Below are 22692 nucleotides of genomic sequence, written 5' to 3'. Positions count from 1 at the left end.
AACTGTACAAACAATAGTACGCAAGTATAAACACCATGGGACTATGCAGCCGTCATACCGCTCAGGAAGGAGACGTGTTCTCTCCTAGAGAGTGAAAAGTGCAAATCAATCCCAGAACAACAGCAAAGGTACTAAAGTATCTATATCCACAGTAAAACAAGTCCTATATCGACATAACCTGAAAGGCCGCTCAGCAAGGAAGAAGCCACTGCTCAAAATCCACAATAAAAAAGCCAGACTACGGTTTGCAACTGCACATGGGGACAAAGATCGTACTTTTTGGAGAAATGTCCTATGGCTTGATGAAACAAAAATAGAACTGTTTGGCCGTAATGACCATCGTTATGTTTGGAGGAAAAAAGGGGAGGCCTGCAAGCCAAAGAACACCATCCCAACCGTGAAGCACGGGCGTGGCAGCATCATGTTGTGGGAGTGCTTTGCTGCAGGAGGGACTGGTGCACTTCACAAAATAGATGGCATCATGAGGTGGAAAAATGATGTGGATATATTGAAGAAACATCTGAAGACATCAGTCAGGAAATTAAAGCTTGGTCACAAATGGGTCTTCCTAATGGACAATGGCCCAAAGCAAACTCCCAAAGCTGTGGCAAAATGGCTTAAGTTAAGGACAACAAAGTCAAGGTATTGGAGTGGCCATCACAAAGCCCTGACCTCTATCCCATAGAACATTTGTGGGCAGAACTGAAAAAGCGTGTGCGAGCAAGGAGGCCTACAAACCTGACTCAGTTACACCAGCTCTGTCAGGAGGAATGGGCCAAAATTCACCCAACTTATTGTGGGAAGCTTGTGGAAGGCTACCTGAAACGTTTGACCCAAGTTAAACAATTTAAAGGCAATGCTACCAAATACCAAATGAGTGTATGTAAACTTCTGTCACACTGGCAATGTGATGAAAGAAATAAAAGCTGAAATAAATCATTCTCTCTGCTATTATTCTGACATTTCACAATCTTAAAATAAAGTGCTGATCCTAACCCTGGATCAACCCTGGTCCTGGAGAACGACCCTCCTGTAGGTTTTAACTCCAACCTTGTTGTTGGTTTATATTTAGGGTTATGTTTATTTTAAAACCATCTTATGTTATATATTTGATATAAGTTACCAAAATTCTGGTAGTTTACTGGTAAACTTTGAAAGCTTCCAGTAATATACCCTCCCTTTGCAACCCTTGGATACATCTTTGATTGACATCTGCATGGCCTCAATTCAGTAAATAATTGATGCAGCTCAATGCCTAACAATGGCCTCAAGTTTAGAAGTTTTTAAGGTCTAGCCCCAAAAAATCAATTTTAGACAAACAAAACCTGAAACATGAATGACAACCTAAATTGGGGCCCTTGCCTTCCACGTCCGTTTTAATCCTAAAGGTGTTAATTAAGGGACTTTCTCAATCTAAAATAAACGGTCTCAACCCAATAGCAGCAGGGCCAAAATCCCCCCCCTCCCCGGCCCAGCACTGCCATCTCTCCCCGCCACCCCAGGCTGTTCATCTAAACCTGGTGCCACTCAGAAGTCTGATAGCACTATTCCCAATAGCACCTAATCAGATTCCTAACAAAGATAAGAAACGGTGGGCGATGGGGAGGAGGTAAGGAGAGACAGCCCGAGAGAGAGACCGGAGAGAGACGCACTCTTTTCAAAATAGCTTCCTATCTTGTTGTGAAATCCTCAGTGGCATTAGACCATTAGTGCCATTTCAGACCAGCCTAAGAAACGTTAGTCTGTATTATATGCTGAGTGACTAATAGCCGTGGTAATGACCTTAGAGGAGATAATGGAGAAGCTTGGCACTCAGCACCTGCTCACCAACATGTTACAAACCACTACACCCCCGAGGACCGCTGGCCAATCAGTCACAAGTTTAACCTCTAACCCCGCCCCCACCTGCATCTACTGCCTGTCTGTCTGTCAATCTGACGTTGCCATGGCAGCAGGCATAACATAACAGTTAGGTAGAATGTTTGTTTTTATATTATAGCAAGTTTTTATGTTAAAGTATGCTGCGACCGTATGTGCTGGCAGAATTTCCAGTGGGGAAATTAAATAGTTAATCTGGTTTCATGTAAAAGAGATAAATTGAGAAGTAATATTGAGTTATTGTTACAAAAGGATCACAAGTTCAAAGGCCACTACAGATGTAAGATTTTAATTTGAACCAGTTTGCTACAGCAGGAAAATAACCCTGCAGCGACCGGAAATGTGAATTGTTTTGTGGATTATAATTAATGGACATTTTGAGGGGTTGATACATTTGTTCATAAGTGATCAAGTCAAATTTAAAAATGGAAATTACAAACGTCAGAATCCTTTTTAAAACTCAAATAAGCTACAAGTTCAACATTTCCTTCATTGCAGGAAATTTCTCCTGCGACAGGGTGATTAAATTAATATCCTACATGACAAAATCATATTCACAGTCGTCCATATGTCACAAATCATACACTGCTCAAAAAAATAAAGGGAACACTTAAACAACAAAATGTAACTAAGTCAATCACACTTCTGTGAAATCAAACTGTCCACTTAGTTAGCAACACTGATTGACTATACATTTCACATGCTGTTGTGCAAATGGAATAGACAACAGGTGGAAATTATAGGCAATTAGCAAGACACCCCCAATAAAGGAGTGGTTCTGCAGGTAGTGACCACAGACCACTTCTCATTTCCTATGCTTCCTGGCTGATGTTTTGGTCACTTTTGAATGCTGCCGGTACTTTCACTCTAGTGGTAGCATGAGACGGAGTCTACAACTCACACAAGTGGCTCAGGTAGTGCAGCTCATCCAGGATGGCACATCAATGCGAGCTGTGGCAAGAAGGTTTGCTGTGTCTGTCAGCGTAGTGTCCAGAGCATGGAGGCGCTACCAGGAGACAGGCCAGTACATCAGGAGAAGTGGAGGAGGCCGTAGGAGGGCAACAACCCAGCAGCAGGACCGCTACCTCCGCCTTTGTGCAAGGAGGAGCAGGAGGAGCACTGCCAGAGCCCTGCAAAATGACCTCCAGCAGGCCACAAATGTGCATGTGTCTGCTCAAACGGTCAGAAACAGACTCCATGAGGGTGGTATGAGGGCCCGACGTCCACAGGTGGGGGTTGTGCTTACAGCCCAACACCGTGCAGGACGTTTGGCATTTGCCAGAGAACACCAAGATTGGCAAATTCGCCACTGGCGCCCTGTGCTCTTCACAGATGAAAGCAGGTTCACACTGAGCACATGTGACAGACGTGACAGAGTCTGGAGACGCCGTGGAGAACGTTCTGCTGCCTGCAACATCCTCCAGCATGACCGGTTTGGCGGTGGGTCAGTCATGGTGTGCGGTGGCATTTCTTTGGGGGGCCTAACAGCCCTCCATGTGCTCGCCAGAGGTAGCCTGACTGCCATTAGGTACCGAGATGAGATCCTCAGACCACTTGTGAGACCATATGCTGGTGCGGTTGGCCCTGGGTTCCTCCTAATGCAAGACAATGCTAGACCTCATGTGGCTGGAGTGTGTCAGCAGTTCCTGCAAGAGGAAGGCATTGATGCTATGGACTGGCCCGCCCGTTCCCCAGACCTGAATCCAATTGAGCACATCTGGGACATCATGTCTCGCTCCATCCACCAACGCCACGTTGGCGGATTCTGTAGTCCAGGTCTGGGAGGAGATCCCTCAGGAGACCATCCGCCACCTCATCAGGAGCATGCCCAGGCGTTGTAGGGAGGTCATACAGGCACGTGGAGGCCACACACACTACTGAGCCTCATTTTGTTTTAAGGACATTACATCAAAGTTGGATCAGCCTGTAGTGTGGTTTTCCACTTTAATTTTGAGTGTGACTCCAAATCCAGACCTCCATGGGTTGAAACATTTAATTTCCATTGATAATTTTTGTGTGATTTTGTGGTCAGCACATTCAACTATGTAAAGAAAAAATATTTAATAAGAATATTTTATTCATTCAGATCTAGGATGTGTTATTTTAGTGTTCCCTTTTGAGCAGTGTATCTATAGTCGTCTATATGTCACAAATCATATTTACAGTCGTCCATATGTCACAAATCATATTTACACTCATCCATATGTCACAAATCAGATATAGATGACATGAACATACGGTAAATTATGACAGGACACAGGATCAATCTCATATGTTAACATGGCCCACTAGGGCAGTGTTTCCCAACCCTGGTCCTGTTGGGAGTACTCGAGAACCAGGGTTGGGAAACACTGCCCTAGGGCCCTATGAGGACATTCTGTTTTAAAGCCTGCCATCTCAGTCCAGGATCAACCTCATATGTTAACATGGCCCACTAGGGCCCTATGATGACATTCTGTTTTAAAGCCTGCCATCTCAGTCCAGGATCAACCTCATATGTTAACATGACCCACTAGAGTCTCTTCTCTGGGTTACGGCTTACATAAAACACATGCTACTTTCTCTCCTGTCCCTGCTCTCACAGATATTAGTATTTTCTGTATGGCACATGCTAATATGTTCACTTAGCAGACACTTTTATCCAGTGACCTACAGAACTGTCAATAAGGACAGTGACACATATTCAGTATATGTGGCCCATACGGGAAGCAAACCCACAACCCTGGTGTTGCTTGCTTAGCACCATGCTCTAACCCTGGTGTTGCTAGCTCAGCACCATGCTCTAACCCTGGTGTTGCTTGTTAAGCCCAATGCTCTAACCCTGGTGTTGCTAGCTCAGCACCATGCTCTAACCCTGGTGTTGCTAGCTCAAAACCATGCTCCAACCCACAAACCTGGTGTTGCTAGCTCAGCACCATGCTCCAACCCACAAACCTGGTGTTGCTAGCTAGGGACCATGCTTAAACCCTGGTGTTGCTATCTTAGCACCATTCTCTAAACCTGGTGTTGCTACCTAAGCCCCATGATCTAACCTTGGTGTTGCTAGCTAAGCCTCATGCTCTAACCCTGGTGTTGCTATTTAAGCACCATGCTCTAACCCTGGTGTTGCTATTTAAGCACCATGCTTTAACCCTGGTGTTGCTAGCTTAGCACCATGCTTTAACCCTGGTGTTGCCATTTAAGCACCATGCTCTAACCCTGGTGTTGCTAGCTTAGCACCATGCTTTAACCCTGGTGTTGCTATTTAAGCACCATGCTCTAACCCTGGTGTTGCTAGCTTAGCACCATGCTCTAACCCTGGTGTTGCTATTTAAGCACCATGCTTTAACCCTGGTGTTGCTAGCTTAGCACCATGCTCTAACCCTGGTGTTGCTATTTAAGCACCATGCTCTAATCCTGGTGTTGCTATTTAAGCACCCTGCTCTAATCCTGGTGTTGCTATTTAAGCACCATGCTCTAACCCTGGTGTTGCTATTTAAGCACCATGCTCTAATCCTGGTGTTGCTATTTAAGCACCATGCTCTAATCCTGGTGTTGCTATTTAAGCACAATGCTCTAATCCTGGTGTTGCTATTTAAGCACCATGCTTTAACCCTGGTGTTGCTATTTAAGCACCATGCTTTAACCCTTGTGTTGCTAGTTTAGCACCATGCTCTAACCCTGGTGTTGCTAGCTCAGAACCATGCTCCAACCCACACACCTGGTGTTGCTAGCTAGGGACCATGCTTAAACCCTGGTGTTGCTATCTTAGCACCATTCTCTAAACCTGGTGTTGCTAGCTAAGCCCCATGATCTAACCTTGGTGTTGCTAGCTAAGCCTCATGCTCTAACCCTGGTGTTGTTATTTAAGCTCCATGCTCTGACCCTGGTGTTGCTATTTAAGCACCATGCTTTAACCCTGGTGTTGCTAGCTTAGCACCATGCTTTAACCCTGGTGTTGCCATTTAGGCACCATGCTCTAACCCTGGTGTTGCTAGCTTAGCACCATGCTCTAACCCTGGTGTTGCTATTTAAGCACCATGCTTTAACCCTGGTGTTGCTATTTAAGCACCATGCTCTAATCCTGGTGTTGCTATTTAAGCACCATGCTCTAATCCTGGTGTTGCTATTTAAGCACCATGCTTTAACCCTGGTGTTGCTATTTAAGCACCATGCTTTAACCCTGGTGTTGCTATTTAAGCACCATGCTTTAACCCTGGTGTTGCTATTTAAGCACCATGCTCTAATCCTGGTGTTGCTAGCTAAGCCCCATGATCTAACCTTGGTGTTGCTAGCTAAGCACCCTGCTCTAACCCTGGTGTTGCTAGCTAAGCACCATGGTCTAATCCTGGTGTTGCTAGCTAAGCCCCATGCTCTAACCTTGGTGTTGCTAGCTAAGCACCATGCTCTAATCCTGGTGTTGCTAGATAAGCCTTGTGCTTTAACCCTGGTGTTGCTAGATAAGCCTCGTGCTCTAACATTGGTGTTGCTATCTAAGCCCCATGCTCTAACCCTGGTGTTGCTAGATAAGCCTCGTGCTTTAACCCTGGTGTTGCTAGATAAGCCTCATGCTCTAACCCTGGTGTTGCTAGATAAGCCTTGTGCTCTAACCCTAGTGTTGCTATTTAAGCACCATGCTTTAACCCTGGTGTTGCTAGCTAAGCACCCTGCTCTAACCCTGGTGTTGCTAGCTAAGCACCATGGTCTAATCCTGGTGTTGCTAGCTAAGCCCCATGCTCTAACCTTGGTGTTGCTAGCTAAGCACCATGCTCTAATCCTGGTGTTGCTAGATAAGCCTTGTGCTTTAACCCTGGTGTTGCTAGATAAGCCTCGTGCTCTAACATTGGTGTTGCTATCTAAGCCCCATGCTCTAACCCTGGTGTTGCTAGATAAGCCTCGTGCTTTAACCCTGGTGTTGCTAGATAAGCCTCATGCTCTAACCCTGGTGTTGCTAGATAAGCCTTGTGCTCTAACCCTAGTGTTGCTATTTAAGCACCATGCTTTAACCCTGGTGTTGCTAGTTTAGCCCCATGCTCTAACCTTGGTGTTGCTAGCTAAGCACCATGCTCTAATCCTGGTGTTGCTAGATAAGCCTTGTGCTTTAACCCTGGTGTTGCTAGATAAGCCTCATGCTCTAACCCTGGTGTTGCTAGATAAGCCTTGTGCTCTAACCCTAGTGTTGCTAGCTAAGCCCCATGCTCTAACCCTGGTGTTGCTATCTAAGCCCCGTGCTCTAACCCTGGTGTTGCTAGATAAGCCTCGTGCTCTAACTAACACACTGAGTCATCAGAACCATGTAGGAATCTCAGGTACAACAGTCAGTCAACCCCAATCTCACTAAGGGAGAAGAGAGCAGAAAGCATTTCATGTCTCAGTCATTTTGATTTGGAGCTGAACGTATTGAAACACCCCCTGTTTCACCATGGAAAACTTGCTGAGTGGTAGCCATGGTAACCCACTTGATCTTGCAGAAGCATAGGCTGTAGGGCTCGTGTCTCGCTGTGGCGACCGAGATACATGATAATATTATCCATTACTGTAAGACTGGAGAGAGCTATGTTTACTGTTCATTACTGATGGCTTATTTCACTTTTGTTTATTATCTATTTCACTTGCTTTGGCAATGTAAACATGTTTCCCAATAAAGCCCTTTGAATTGAATAAAACGAAACGGAGAGCGAGAATCATTCTTCTTCGCTGACCGGGTTCCTCTGTAACTAAACATGATTCAAATGAACTTCTCCAAGTGTGATGAAAGTTCCTCTTCTCTGTCAGTTCAGAAGGTAACAGGTCCTGCTAGGAGTGTGGCTGGTCCCCAGGTCTGAGGATACGGCTTTCAAGAGAGAGAGAAGTAGCAAACATTCATTGTTGTTTGATCACGGTGTTCAAAAGAGATGAGTAGAACCTAATGAATTGATAATGAAATAATTGACATGGACACATCTGAGAAAATAGTGGATGTGGAAACTGAATTCTAGTTGACATCTTGCCCCTGTATCACTTTGTCAAGGAGACCTATTGATCTCACAAAGGAAATGCGTGTTCATGGAAGAGACAACATGAAGTTGTGATTTAAAGCCTCCCTTCCTCTGTCTCACAACCAAAAAGACACCGCCACCCTCACGGAAAAGACACATTGACGCTCTTAAAGGCTTGGATTGATCTGTGCCCCAACACTACACTCTACAGAGCAAAGGGTTGGTACTGACAGGGAGTGTGTTCAAATCTCTCCCCATTCCAATCGCAACCAGACTCTGGCCTACTCTTTGAAGTGTGGCAACATCATGTCCGTTTCTGGTGGGCACTGACGGTCCCTCCCAGTCCCATGTGTTGTCTCAGCTGGACACTTCCTAGTCCGTTGTGCTAACGGCTGTTATGCGAGACGGCCAAAAGAGGCCCAGGCTGGTACTGTCATACCCTTTTCACACTACAGCGCCAACCCAAACCATACTGTGCTGGCTCTTACTGTTTCACATTGTCCTTTCCACCACGGTTCAAACCACTACGGTGGATGCATAATCAGGCCAGCACAGTACGGCTGCACTTGGCTCGCTAGTGTTTAAAGCATATAGGCTGGTCGGAGGAGTCGGTACATGTCCCGTTGTATAAAAGCCTGGCAGTGTCTCAATAACTTGACATTGGATATGCTCCCTGGTGAACAGCTAGTGGGCAATGGACTTGGGCATACAGGGAAGGCAGGCAGGGATAACCACAGCCATAAATATACATGCATGTATACTGCTTCTATAGACAGAATTGTATGGCTCTGAGGATAACGGGAGAAATACAACTAGGGGCTCCATATCCTCTTCTTTTGGGTACACCTTTCCATTCACTTTCCAAACAGGTGTGTAATTCTGAACATCTGAAGGTCATGAGCCCTCACATTCTGATCATACAGTAATATGGGTTGTATCTTTGTGGTGCATCATGGGTGTGTTCATAAAGAGTACATCATTACTGTTCTGATCTACCATGAGGATGTTCCTGTGCTGCCTAGGTCGTGTGGTGGAAAGATACAGTGGTTGAAGGATGCCAGTGCACACCCTCAGCATGCTGACCTCAAAGACCTGGCTATCCCCTCAGCCACTGGCTTTCACTACCCCCCTCAGCCACTGGCTTCCAATGTCCCCTCAGCCACTGGCTTCCACTGTCCCCTCAGCCACTGGCTTCCACTGTCCCCTCAGCCACTTGCTTCCACTGTCCCCTCAGCCACTTGCTTCCACTGTCCCCCCTCAGCCACTGGCTTTCACTGTCCACCTCAGCCACTGGCTTTCACTACCCCCCTCAGCCACTGGCTTCCACTGTCCCCTCAGCCACTGGCTTCCACTGTCCCCTCAGCCACTGGCTTCCACTGTCCCCTCAGCCACTGGCTTCCACTGTCCCCTCAGCCACTGGCTTTCACTGTCCCCTCAGCCACTGGTTTCCACTGTCCCCTCAGCCACTGGCTTACACTGTCCCCTCAGCCACTGGCTTCCACTGTCCCCTCAGCCACTGGCTTCCACTGTCCCCTCAGCCACTGGCTTCCACTGTCCCCTCAATCCACACGTCACTATTTCTCCTGCTAAAACACTTTCCAGTGTAGTGGGCTTTACACATTATTTCAATGCATTTGCTAGAGTCCCTTTGGGTTAATACCGTGCTTCAAACAGTAAGCTGTATTTCAAGTATCATGCTCTGATGCACTTAGAGGCTACACATTCCCTCCTAAGTAGCTGAAAGTGTTACATAAGCCAAGTTGGAATGGACATGTTCCGTTAAAATGTTGTCTATTTTCTAATGCTTCTTCGCTAAGAGCTATGCCATTTCTAAGAGCTGAACCCTGAGAATCATCTCCTCTGTCTGCCCTGTGCATCTCCACTGGGTTGGTCAACATCCAGGGCTTATAGTGTTTGCTCTCTGCAACCAATTTAGCTGGAGGTAGTCCAAAAGGTTTTATACCGTAGCACCTCACACATACAAACACACACAGCCTCATACCGCAGCATCCCACACATGTCCTCACACACATCCTCCTCACAAATCCCCATCCAGGACAGAGCAAGTTGTCATCCCACAGTTTAATATACTGTGCAAACGCTACCGTGTGTTGCTCAAATAACATGTCTGAGGACCCACATCCTGTCTCAACCAAGGTGTCATTCAACAGCTTACTGGACTGTGAAAACGCTACGAAATGTTTCTAGAACATCACGCAAACATGTCTCAATATAGCCACAAATACTGCTCCCCCTGTAAAGTGTTCGTCTTAGCCGGAGTGCAAAATTTTCATAAAATACATACATTGAATGCATAAACACAACAGTTTGCTAGCTTTCAGTAGCGCCAATGTCTATAGCTTCCTAGTGAGGCACTAACATCTCTCATAGCGTTAGAAGCACTACAGTACACAACCTGATGTGGAGTCAGTAGCTGCTACAGTACATAACCTGATGTGGAGCCAGCTGCTGCTACAGTACATAACCTGATGTGGAGTCAGTAGCTGCTACAGTACATAACCTGATGTGGAATCAGTAGCTGCTACAGTACATAACCTGATGTGGAGTCAGTAGCTGCTACAGTACATAACCTGATGTAGAGTCAGTAGCTGCTACAGTACATAACCTGATGTGGAGCCAGTAGCTGCTACAGTACATAACCTGATGTGGAGTCAGTAGCTGCTACAGTACATAACCTGATGTGGAGTCAGCTGCTGCTACAGTACATAACCTGATGTGGAACCAGTAGCTGCTACAGTACATAACCTGATGTGGAGTCAGTAGCTGCTACAGTACATAACCTGATGTGGAGCCAGTAGCTGCTACAGTACATAACCTGATGTGGAGCCAGCTGCTGCTACAGTACATAACCTGATGTGGAGTCAGTAGCTGCTACAGTACATAACCTGATGTGGAGTCAGTAGCTGCTACAGTACATAACCTGATGTAGAGTCAGTAGCTGCTACAGTACATAACCTGATGTGGAGCCAGTAGCTGCTACAGTACATAACCTGATGTGGAGTCAGTAGCTGCTACAGTACATAACCTGATGTGGAACCAGTAGCTGCTACAGTACATAACCTGATGTGGAGCCAGTAGCTGCTTCAGTACATAACCTGATGTGGAGTCAGTAGCTGCTACAGTACATAACCTGATGTAGAGTCAGTAGCTGCTACAGTACATAACCTGATGTAGAGTCAGTAGCTGCTACAGTACATAACCTGATGTGGAACCAGCTGCTGCTACAGTACAGTACAGTAAAGTACAGTACGTGCGTGTGTGTGAGAGAAGCTTTATCCAGATACTGCTGGTGGGCGGCGAGGGAGGGATGGTTACAGAGTGTGACCACAGATGGGAAAGGCCAAACCCACACAAACAGATTGTGAGGCTGTGATATCTGGCAAGCGGAGGGTGAAAAATAGCGTCGGTTTAAACTGTGAAGTCGACTGGAGAAGGATTGATTTGTGGTAACCCCGCAGAGCAGCTTCTGTGCAGCAGATTGATGCTTCATTGTGACAGACAGGAAGCCCAAACTGGGTCCAAGAGTCACATGATACTGTATTCACTAACAAGTCAAACTGGGTCCAAGAGTCACATGATACTGTATTCACTAACAAGTCAAACTGTGTCCAAGATTCAAATGCTATATTCCTCACTAACAAGAGGGATGCATGTTCTGTGCTGCCTCTGCGGCCAATACTTAAGATAATCAATCTCTCTCTCTCACTCATCCAAACATTCAGACATGTAATATACGATCTGTATCCTGACGAGAGGGTGTGTAAAACAGAGATGCCTTTCATTTGTTGGCAACGGTGCTGAAGTGGTTGAAATAAACAGGAAACTTCAACCGATTAGACTGATCAACTCCTTTATGTAGCCTTCACTTAAATCATGACAACTGTTCCTTGTGCTGAGAGAAGAACTGTCTTCAATACATTATGAAAGCTTGGTTGTCTCTCTCTCTCTCGTTGGTTCACTGAGAGAAGAACTGTCTTCAATACATTATGAAAGCTTGGTTGCCTCTCTCTCTCTCGTTGGTTCACTGAGAGAAGAACTGTCTTCAATACATTATGAAAGCTTGGTTGTCTCTCTCTCTCGTTGGTTCACTGAGAGAAGAACTGTCTTCAATACATTATGAAAGCTTGGTTGTCTCTCTCTCTCGTTGGTTCACTGAGAGAAGAACTGTCTTCCATACATTATGAAAGCTTGGTTGTCTCTCTCTCTCGTTGGTTCACTGAGAGAAGAACTGTCTTCAATACATTATGAAAGCTTGGTTGTCTCTCTCTCTCGTTGGTTCACTGAGAGAAGAACTGTCTTCCATACATTATGAAAGCTTGGTTGTCTCTCTCTCTCGTTGGTTCACTGAGAGAAGAACTGTCTTCAATACATTATGAAAGCTTGGTTGCCTCTCTCTCTCGTTGGTTCACTGAGAGAAGAACTGTCTTCAATACATTATGAAAGCTTGGTTGCCTCTCTCTCTCGTTGGTTCACTGAGAGAAGAACTGTCTTCAATACATTATGAAAGCTTGGTTGTCTCTCTCTCTCGTTGGTTCACTGAGAGAAGAACTGTCTTCAATACATTATGAAAGCTTGGTTGTCTCTCTCTCTCTCTCATTGGTTCACTGAGAGAAGAACTGTCTTCAATACATTATGAAAGCTTGGTTGCCTCTCTCTCTCTCTCATTGGTTCACTGAGAGAAGAACTGTCTTCAATACATTATGAAAGCTTGGTTGTCTCTCTCTCTCTCTCATTGGTTCACTGAGAGAAGAACTGTCTTCAATACATTACGAAAGCTTGGTTGTCTCTCTCTCTCTCTCATTGGTTCACTGAGAGAAGAACTGTCTTCCATACATTATGAAAGCTTGGTTGTCTCTCTCTCTCGTTGGTTCACTGAGAGAAGAACTGTCTTTAATACATTATGAAAGCTTGGTTGTCTCTCTCTCGTTGGTTCACTGAGAGAAGAACTGTCTTCAATACATTATGAAAGCTTGGTTGTCTCTCTCTCATTGGTTCACTGAGAGAATAACTGTCTTCAATACATTATGAAAGCTTGGCTGCCTCTCGCTCGTTCACTGACATATTGACACTAGCTACATATTCCCAGCTCAGTTGAATTATAATTCCAGAGCTACATATGAGTGCACTCCTCTGGATGTCGTGGGCCAAAAGGACAACCCAAGTCATCCAAGCATTACATTCCTCGCTCCCTATGAAAGCTTTCTATAGGCCTTCTGTGAATCTGTGACATTCCAAAACGGCAAACCTTCTGTCAAATGAAGGAATTACATGATTATGTAAAAGGTCTGTTGTTTGAGAAATCATAGACGAATCCTTAATGTAGCGATATGAATACGTACTCAGAATACAATACATATCTGTAATGGAACACCATCGGGAAGTATTCACACCCCCTTGACTTAAACATTTTGTTGTGTTACTGCCTGAATTGAAAATGGATTAAATATACAGTATATATTTTATACATAATAGCCCATCATGAACAAAGTGAAAACATGTTTTTAGAAATGTTTACACATTTATTGAAAATGAAATACAGACATGAGTCAATACATGTTAGTATCACCATTGGCTGTGATTACAGCAGCGAGTCTTTCTGGGAGAGATTACAGCTGTGAGACTAAGAGCTTTGCACACCTGGATTGTGCAATATTTGCACATTTTTATTTTTACAATTCTTCAAGCTCTGTTAAGTTGGTTGCTGATCATTGCTGGAGAGCCATTTTCAAGTCTTGCAATAGATTTTCAAGCCGATTTAAGTCAAAACTGTAACTAGGCTACTCAACGTTGTCTTGGTAAGCAACTCCAATGTATATTTGGCCTTGTGTTTCAGGTTGTTGTCCAGCTGAAAGGTTAATTTGTCTTCCAGTGTCTGGTGGAAAGCAGACTGAACAAGGTTTTCTTCTAGGACTAAAAGATTCCATAACCTGATGCTTGAGAAAATGCCACATTCTTTTGCTGTTTTATTTGACTTTTTTTGCAAACAGGAAGCATGAGTTGGAATATTTTTAATCTGTACAGGCTTCTTTCTTTTCACTCTGTCATTTAGGTTAGTATTGTGGAGTAACTACAATGTTGTTGATCCATCCTCAGGTTTCTCCATTAAACTCAGTAACTGTTCTAAAGTCACCATTGGCCTCATGGTGAAATACCTGAGCAGTTTCCTTCCTCTCAGGCAACCGAGTTAGGAAGGACGTCTGTATCTTTGTAGTGACTGGGTGTATTATGCGACACGCGAAGCACATTTTCACTCCTTAACATATGTTGATCCATCAGGTTTGCCAGAACAAAGGGATTGAATCCTTCTTTTACCTTTATTTAACTAGTGAAGTTAAGAACAAATTCTTATTTTCAATGACGGCCTAGGAACAGTGGGTTAACTGCCTGTTCAGGGGCAGAATGACAGATTTGTACCATGTCAGCTCGGGGATTTGAACATGAAACCTTTCGGTTACTAGTCCAACGCTCTAACCACTAGGCTACCCTGCCGCCCCATTCTTGACTCAAGACATTTCAGCTTTTCATTTGTAGAAATGTCAAAAAAACATAATTCTTGTTAGTACCCTCCAAGCTCGTCATCAAGCTCGAGACCCTGGGTCTCGACCCCGCCCTGTGCAACTGGGTACTGGACTTCCTGACGGGCCGCCCCCAGGTGGTGAGGGTAGGCAACAACATCTCCTCCCCGCTGATCCTCAACACTGGGGCCCCACAAGGGTGCGTTCTGAGCCCTCTCCTGTACTCCCTGTTCACCCACGACTGCGTGGCCACGCACGCCTCCAACTCAATCATCAAGTTTGCGGACGACACAACAGTGGTAGGCTTGATTACCAACAACGACGAGACGGCCTACAGGGAGGAGGTGAGGGCCCTCGGAGTGTGGTGTCAGGAAAATAACCTCACACTCAACGTCAACAAAACTAAGGAGATGATTGTGGACTTCAGGAAACAGCAGAGGGAACACCCCCCTATCCACATCGATGGAACAGTAGTGGAGAGGGTAGCAAGTTTTAAGTTCCTCGGCATACACATCACAGACAAACTGAATTGGTCCACTCACACAGACAGCATTGTGAAGAAGGCGCAGCAGCGCCTCTTCAACCTCAGGAGGCTGAAGAAATTTGGCTTGTCACCAAAAGCACTCACAAACTTCTACAAATGCACAATCGAGAGCATCCTGGCGGGCTGTATCACCGCCTGGTACGGCAACTGCTCCGCCCTCAACCGTAAGGCTCTCCAGAGGGTGGTGAGGTCTGCACAACGCATCACCGGGGGCAAACTACCTGCCCTCCAGGACACCTACACCACCCGATGTCACAGGAAGGCCATAAAGATCATCAAGGACATCAACCACCCGAGCCACTGCCTGTTCACCCCGCTATCATCCAGAAGGCGAGGTCAGTACAGGTGCATCAAAGCTGGGACCGAGAGACTGAAAAACAGCTTCTATCTCAAGGCCATCAGACTGTTAAACAGCCACCACTAACATTGAGTGGCTGCTGCCAACACACTGACACTGACTCAACTCCAGCCACTTTAATAATGGGAATTGATGGGAAATTATGTAAATATATCACTAGCCACTTTAAACAATGCTACCTTATATAATGTTACTTACCCTACATTATTCATCTCATATGCATACGTATATACTGTACTCTATATCATCGACTGTATCCTTATGTAATACATGTATCACTAGCCACTTTAAACTATGCCACTTTGTTTACATACTCATCTCATTTGTACATACTGTACTCGATACCATCTACTGTATCTTGCCTATGCTGCTCTGTACCATCACTCATTCATATATCCTTATGTACATATTCTTTATCCCCTTACACTGTGTACAAGACAGTAGTTTTGGAATTGTTAGTTAGATTACTTGTTGGTTATTACTGCATTGTCGGAACTAGAAGCACAAGCATTTCGCTACACTCGCATTAACATCTGCTAACCATGTGTATGTGACAAATAAAATTTGATTTGATTTGATTTGACATTATGGAGTATTGTGTGCAGGCCAAAGACACAAACTCTAAATGTAATCAATTTTAAATTCAGGCTGTAACAACAAAATGTGGGAAAAGTCAAGGGGAGTGAACACTTCCTGAAGGCACTATAAGTCTGGTCACTATTATATTAGCTAATTACTCTGTCACGTGATACACTAGATTGACCTCAATCACAAAAACACACACACTTTGTAGTTAATTACTCGTTTACTTTTGGACTTTGACTTTTAACATTCTAATTACTTGTTTTCATTATGCACAAGCTAATATTTCAGAGGTCGCAAAAGAACAAAAACAACAGCCGACCGGTATGTTTGTTAGTGGTTGATTTTACAAAATCTACATTAGCTCTAATCTAAAATCATTAGAATTTCAGTTGGTGCAACCACCCAGTGTGGGTTAAAAATAGCCACGACCAACTCCACTAGACCACTGTATCCAACCTCTCACCCTGTGAGCCACCTGCACCAGCTCAGAGCTTCTTTCCTTTCAGCCTCTCTGATGGGGGTTTATTTTGTCTGGACTAAAAACAGTCAACTGCTGATACACAAATACAGTGATATGGTCTATACACGCATTTTGGATTTTGAGTGAAGAGGCGTCTGACAGCGGTAGACATTACAACTCCAACTTCTCTGAAGTACTGTATCCCCACATCTCTACCTCTGAGTCACCTTACAACTCCAACTTCTCTGAAGTACTGTATCCCCACATCTCTCCCTTTGAGCCACCTTACAACTCCAACTTCTCTGAAGTACTGTATCCCCACATCTCTCCCTCTGAGTCACCTTACAACTCCAACTTCTCTGAAGTACTGTATCCCCACATCTCTCCCTCTGAGCCACCTTACAACTCCAACTTCTCTGAAGTACTGTATCCCCACATATCTCCCTCTGAGCCACCTTACAACTCCAACTTCTCTGAAGTACTGTATCCCCACATCTCTACCTCTGAGCCACCTTACAACTCCAACTTCTCTGAAGTACTGTATCCCCACATCTCTACCTCTGAGCCACCTTACAACTCCAACTTCTCTGAAGTACTGTATCCCCACATATCTCCCTCTGAGCCACCTTACAACTCCAACTTCTCTGAAGTACTGTATCCCCACATCTCTCCCTTTGAGCCACCTTACAACTCCAACTTCTCTGAAGTACTGTATCCCCACATCTCTCCCTTTGAGCCACCTTACAACTCCAACTTCTCTGAAGTACTGTATCCCCACATCTCTCCCTCTGAGCCACCTTACAACTCCAACTTCTCTGAAGTACTGTATCCCCACATCTCTCCCTCTGAGCCACCTTCGTCCCTCAGCACTTCCTCCCAAACGTGGAAAACACAGGGACTGATTTAGACCTGGGACACCAGGTGGGTGCAATTCATTATCAGGTAGAACAGAAAACCCTGCAGGCTCCGGACCTCGTAGGGTAAGAGTTGAATACCCCTGCCCTATATAGTGCACTACTTTTGATAAGGCTCTCTGTCTAATGTAGTGCACTATATAAGGAATAGGGTGCCATTTGGGAAACATACACTTTCTAAGACAGGCCCGCTCTGCCTCGAGCATTAGGCAGGATGAATAAATGCATGTGATCCAGCTCGCTGGAATAGGAATGATGCATATTCCCGTTTGTGTCTGCATGGCTGACTTCACCGTAGTAACTGTTGAGGAGGCTAGGAGGCCTATGTAATCCATCAGTAAATGCTTGTCCTTGACATTAATTCATCCTGGTTGAATAATGAATGATACCAAAGAAGGTCTTGTGTACCACTGTTGGGCATGAGGATAACTCGCCTCTACACCACCATCTCTTTGACTGTGTCCAAAATGCCACCCCAGTCCTTATTTAGTGCAATACTTTTGACCAAGGCCCATGGTAGAAAGTAGTGCACTAAATAGGGAATAGGGTGCCATTTGAGATGTAGCCCTTTTGTGAGATATTAAACATTGATCATATATTCTAATGTGTTCATTATATATTACACGCTTCCTTCTTTATCCTCTCTTTCCTCTGATGGACTGGTAGGTCTCTACGTATGGAAAAAATATAGCATCTTGCTGTACTGCTAGAGATAGTCTTCGTGTGTGTGTGTGTGTGTGTGTGTGTGTGTGTGTGTGTGTGTGTAGCTGGCAGTCTTACCTTGAGGTGCGTCGGCATCACAGGTCTTGGTAGTCCAAGTGGTATTATTCTCTGGTGGCATCGGGCTCTGATCAAACACACACACAAAAAGAGGCATGTTTCTCTTCTCCATAGCAAACAAAGTATCCAGTACTGTTTGTTTGCTATAATATGAAGGATGTGCACTTAAACTAACTAAGCGTACACAGTTTTCCATTCAACTCAACTGCAATCTAGAAAATAAAACATGTATGGTCATCATTGTATTCCACCAAGGTGTGTAGCTAAGGCAGCTAAGGTAGCTAATGAGGCTAATGTGGCTAATGAGGCTAAGGCAGCTAATGTAGCTAATGTGGCTAATGAGGCTAATCTAGCTAATGAGGCTAAGGCAGCTAATGTAGTTAATGCACTAATGTAGTTAATGTAGCTAATGAGGCTAAGGCAGCTAATGCACTAATGCAACTAATGTAGCTAATATAAGAACTGTTCGTTATCATATTTTGTTGTGCTGCAATTTACATTTAAAAGCACATGTTTATCCTTCAACCAATCATGAACCAAAGCCTTTAGGAGGATTCAGGAGGATGTAAACCTCACTCCTTCAGGAGGATTCAGGAGGATGGAACCCTCACTCCTTCAGGAGGATTCAGGAGGATGGAACCCTCACTCCTTCAGGAGGATTCAGGAGGATGGAACCCTCACTCCTTCAGGAAGATTTGGGAGGATGTAAACCTTACTCCTTCAGGAGGATTCAGGAGGATGGAACCCTCACTCTTTTAGGAGGATTCAGGAGGATGGAACCCTCACTCCTTCAGGAGGAGTCAGGAGAATGGAACCCACTCTCCTTCAGGAGGAGTCAGGAGGATGTAACCCTTACTCCATCAGGAGGATGGAACCCTCACTCCTTCACGAGGATTCAAGAGGATGGAACCATCACACCTTCAGGAGGATGGAACCCTCACTCATTCAGGAGGATGGAACCCTCACTCCTTCAGGAGGATTCAGGAGGATGGAACCCTCACTCCTCACTCCTTCAGTTTGTTAGATATAATCCACCCAAATTGACAGTGAAACCCAAATGGAAGAATGTTATAGCAGGGTTTAAGGTATAAATCCCCTGGTTCCCTGTTCCAATGGATCAGAAGGAGACAATGGTATTAAGGACAGAGAGAGAGATGATGAATGAGGCTGGGTATAGGGGTGAACAGTATTGGTGTGTGTTTGTGATGAGGATTTGCACTCATTAAAATATCTTTGCTTAGAGTTCTAACATTATTAATGACTTGCTTTTTTTTAACACAAGATATGACCCCTCCCCCCCAGACACTCTCAACCTTTTGAAGAACATATCAAGACTATTTCAAGGACAGCTTTTTTCCATCTGCGGAACATTGTAAAAATCAGAAACTTTCTGTCCAAAAATGATGCAGAAAAGTTAATCCATGCTTTTGTCACTTCTAGGTTAGACTACTGCAATGCTCTACTTTCCGGGCTACCCGGATAAAGCACTAAATAAACTTCAGTTAGTGCTAAACACGGCTGCTAGAATCTTGACTAGAACCAAAACGTTTGATCATATTACTCCAGTGCTAGCATCTCTACACTGGCTTCCTGTTAAGGCAAGGGCTGATTTCAAGGTTTTACTGCTAACCTACAAAGAATTACATGAGCTTGCTCCTACTTATCTTTCTGAATTGGTCCTGCAGTACATACCTACATGTACCCTATGGTCACAAGATGCAGGTCTCCTTACTGTCCCTAGAATTTCTAAGCAAACAGCTGGAGGCAGGGCTTTCTCCTATTGAGCTAAATTTTTGTGGAATGGTCTGCCTACCCATGTGAGAGACGCAGACTTGGTCTCAACCTTTAAGTCTTTATTGAAGACTCATATCTTCAGTAGGTCCTATGATTGAGTGTAGTCTGGCCCAGGAGTGTGAAGGTGAACGGAAAGGCACTGGAGCAACGAACTGCCCTTGCTGCCTCTGCCTGGCCGGTTCCCCCCTCTCCACTGGGATTCTCTGCCTTTAACCCTATTACAGGGGCTAAGTCACTGGCTTACTGGTGCTCTTCCATGCCGTCCCTAGCAGGGGTGCGTCACTTGAGTGGGTTGAGTCACTGATGTGGTCGTCCTGTCTGGGTTGGCCCCCTCCCCCCCCTTGGGTTGTGCCGTGGCGGAGATCTTTGTGGACTATACTCGGCCTTGTCTCAGGATGGTACGTTGGTGGTTGAAGATATGCCTCTAACGGTGTGGGGGCTGTGCTTTGGCAAAGTGGGTGGGGTTATATCCTGCCTGTTTGGCAATGTTCGGGGGTATCGTCAGACGGGGCCACAGTGTCTCCCAACCCCTACTGCCTCAGCCTCCAATATTTACTCTGCAGTAGTTTGTGTCGGGGGGCTAGGGTCAGTCTGTTATATCTGGAGTATTTCTCCTGTCTTATCCGGTATCCTGTGTGAATTTAAGTATGCTCTCTCTAATTCTCTCTTTCTTTTTCTCTCTTTCTTTCACTGTCTTGGAGGACCTGAGCCCTAGGACCATGCCTCAGGACTACCTGGCATGATGACTCCTTGCTGTCCCAAGTCCACCTGGTCGTGCTGCTGCTCCAGATTCAACTGTTCTGCCTGCGGCTATGGAACCCTGACCTGTTCACCGGACGCGCTATCTGTCCCAGACCTGCTGTTTTCAACTCTCTAGAGACAGCAGGAGCGGTAGAGATACTCTGAATGATCGGCTATGAAAAGCCAACTGACATTTACTCCTGAGGTGCTGACCTGTTGCACCCTCGACAACCACTGTGATTATTATTATTTGACCCTGCTGGTCATCTATGAACATTTTAACATCTTGGCCATGTTCTGTTATAATCTCCACCCGGCACAGCCAAAAGAGGACTGACCACCCCCATAGCCTGGTTCCTCTCTAGGTTTCTTCCTAGGTTCTGGGCTTTCTAGGGAGTTTTTCCTAGCCATTGTGCTTCTACACCTGCATTGCTTGCTGTTTGGGATTTTAGGCTGGGTTTTTGTACAGCACTTTGTGACATCAGCTGATGTAAGAAGGTCTTTATAAATACATTTGATTGATTGATTGACCCCCCCAGACACACCCCCACCCCCTCCACCCCACCCCAGACCGCCCAGACACACACACACACACATACCCCATCCCCAGACACACCCAGCCCTCCCCCACACACCCAGCCTGGGGTCACCTGCAGCAGGTAGTTCTGGCTCCCGTACATGACGTACTGCGGGGCCAGGCTGTAGATCATGAAGCTGGTGTGAAGGACAATCAGCAGTAGAATCATGCAGAGGAAGAGGAGGGCCTGGGGACGGGTTCTCTTGGGTCTGATCTTGTACAGCTGTCAGACAACACAGTTCAGTTAGATTAGTATGTCTGCTGTCAGACAACACAGTTCAGTTAGATTAGTATGTCTGCTGTCAGACAACACAGTTCAGTTAGATTAGTATGTCTGCTGTCAGACAACACAGTTCAGTTAGATTAGTATGTCTGCTGTCAGACAACACAGTTCAGTTAGATTAGTATGTCTGCTGTCAGACAACACAGTTCAGTTCATGATTACGTCTGTTGTCAGTTAGGTGATTACGTCTGCAGTCAGTTAGGTGATTACCTCTGTTGTCAGTTAGGTGATTACGTCTGCTGTCAGTTAGGTGATTACGTCTGTCGTCAGTTAGGTGATTACGTCTGTTGTCAGTTAGGTGATTACGTCTGTTGTCAGTTAGGTGATTACGTCTGCAGTCAGTTAGGTGATTACGTCTGCAGTCAGTTAGGTGATTACCTCTGTTGTCAGTTAGGTGATTACGTCTGCTGTCAGTTAGGTTATTATGTCTGTCGTCAGTTAGGTGATAATGTCTGTCATCAGTTAGGTGATTACGTCTGTCGTCAGTTAGGTGATTACGTCTGCTGTCAGTTAGGTGACTGCGTCTGCCGTCAGTTAGGTGATTGCGTCTGCTGTCAGTTAGGTGATTACCTCTGTCGTCAGTTAGGTGATTACCTCTGTCGTCAGTTAGGTGATTACGTCTGTTGTCAGTTAGGTGATTACGTCTGTCGTCAGTTAGGTGACTGCGTCTGTCGTCAGTTAGGTGATTACGTCTGTTGTCAGTTAGGTGATTACGTCTGTTGTCAGTTAGGTGATTACGTCTGCAGTCAGTTAGGTGATTACGTCTGCAGTCAGTTAGGTGATTACCTCTGTTGTCAGTTAGGTGATTACGTCTGCTGTCAGTTAGGTTATTATGTCTGTCGTCAGTTAGGTGATAATGTCTGTCATCAGTTAGGTGATTACGTCTGCTGTCAGTTAGGTGACTGCGTCTGCCGTCAGTTAGGTGATTGCGTCTGCTGTCAGTTAGGTGATTACCTCTGTCGTCAGTTAGGTGATTACCTCTGTCGTCAGTTAGGTGATTACGTCTGTTGTCAGTTAGGTGATTACGTCTGTCGTCAGTTAGGTGATTACGTCTGTCGTCAGTTAGGTGATTACGTCTGTTGTCAGTTAGGTGATTACGTCTGTTGTCAGTTAGGTGATTACGTCTGTTGTCAGTTAGGTGATTACGTCTGCAGTCAGTTAGGTGATTACCTCTGTTGTCAGTTAGGTGATTATGTCTGCTGTCAGTTAGGTGATTACCTCTGCTGTCAGTTAGGTGATTACGTCTGTTGTCAGTTAGGTGATTATGTCTGTTGTCAGTTAGGTG

At 45.2% G+C, this 22692-nt stretch overlaps 1 protein-coding gene across 5 annotated transcripts in view; it reads right to left on the bottom strand.

Moving 5' to 3' along the window:
• LOC110516668 (lysosomal cobalamin transport escort protein LMBD1) overlaps positions 1-22692 on the bottom strand; it is a 212381-nt gene that overhangs the window by 31540 nt on the left and 158149 nt on the right. For 3 of the 5 annotated variants that reach the window (XM_090217619.1, XM_090217621.1, XM_090217623.1), the window contains 2 exons: positions 21183-21347; positions 18013-18079 (listed from right to left, as the gene is read on the bottom strand). In XM_090217619.1, coding sequence (XP_090073745.1) covers positions 18013-18079; positions 21183-21347 — 232 coding nt within the window. The remainder of the gene's footprint in view (positions 1-18012; positions 18080-21182; positions 21348-22692) is intronic. The other 2 variants (XM_090217620.1, XM_090217622.1) reach the window with 1 other exon arrangement.

This window comes from Oncorhynchus mykiss, chromosome 23 (genome assembly GCF_057628025.1).
Source record: "Oncorhynchus mykiss isolate SJ-2025 chromosome 23, ASM5762802v1, whole genome shotgun sequence".
Lineage (NCBI taxonomy): Eukaryota > Metazoa > Chordata > Actinopteri > Salmoniformes > Salmonidae > Oncorhynchus > Oncorhynchus mykiss.
Note: the sequence above shows the minus strand (reverse complement) of the source record. Positions and strands in the feature narration are given on the sequence as shown.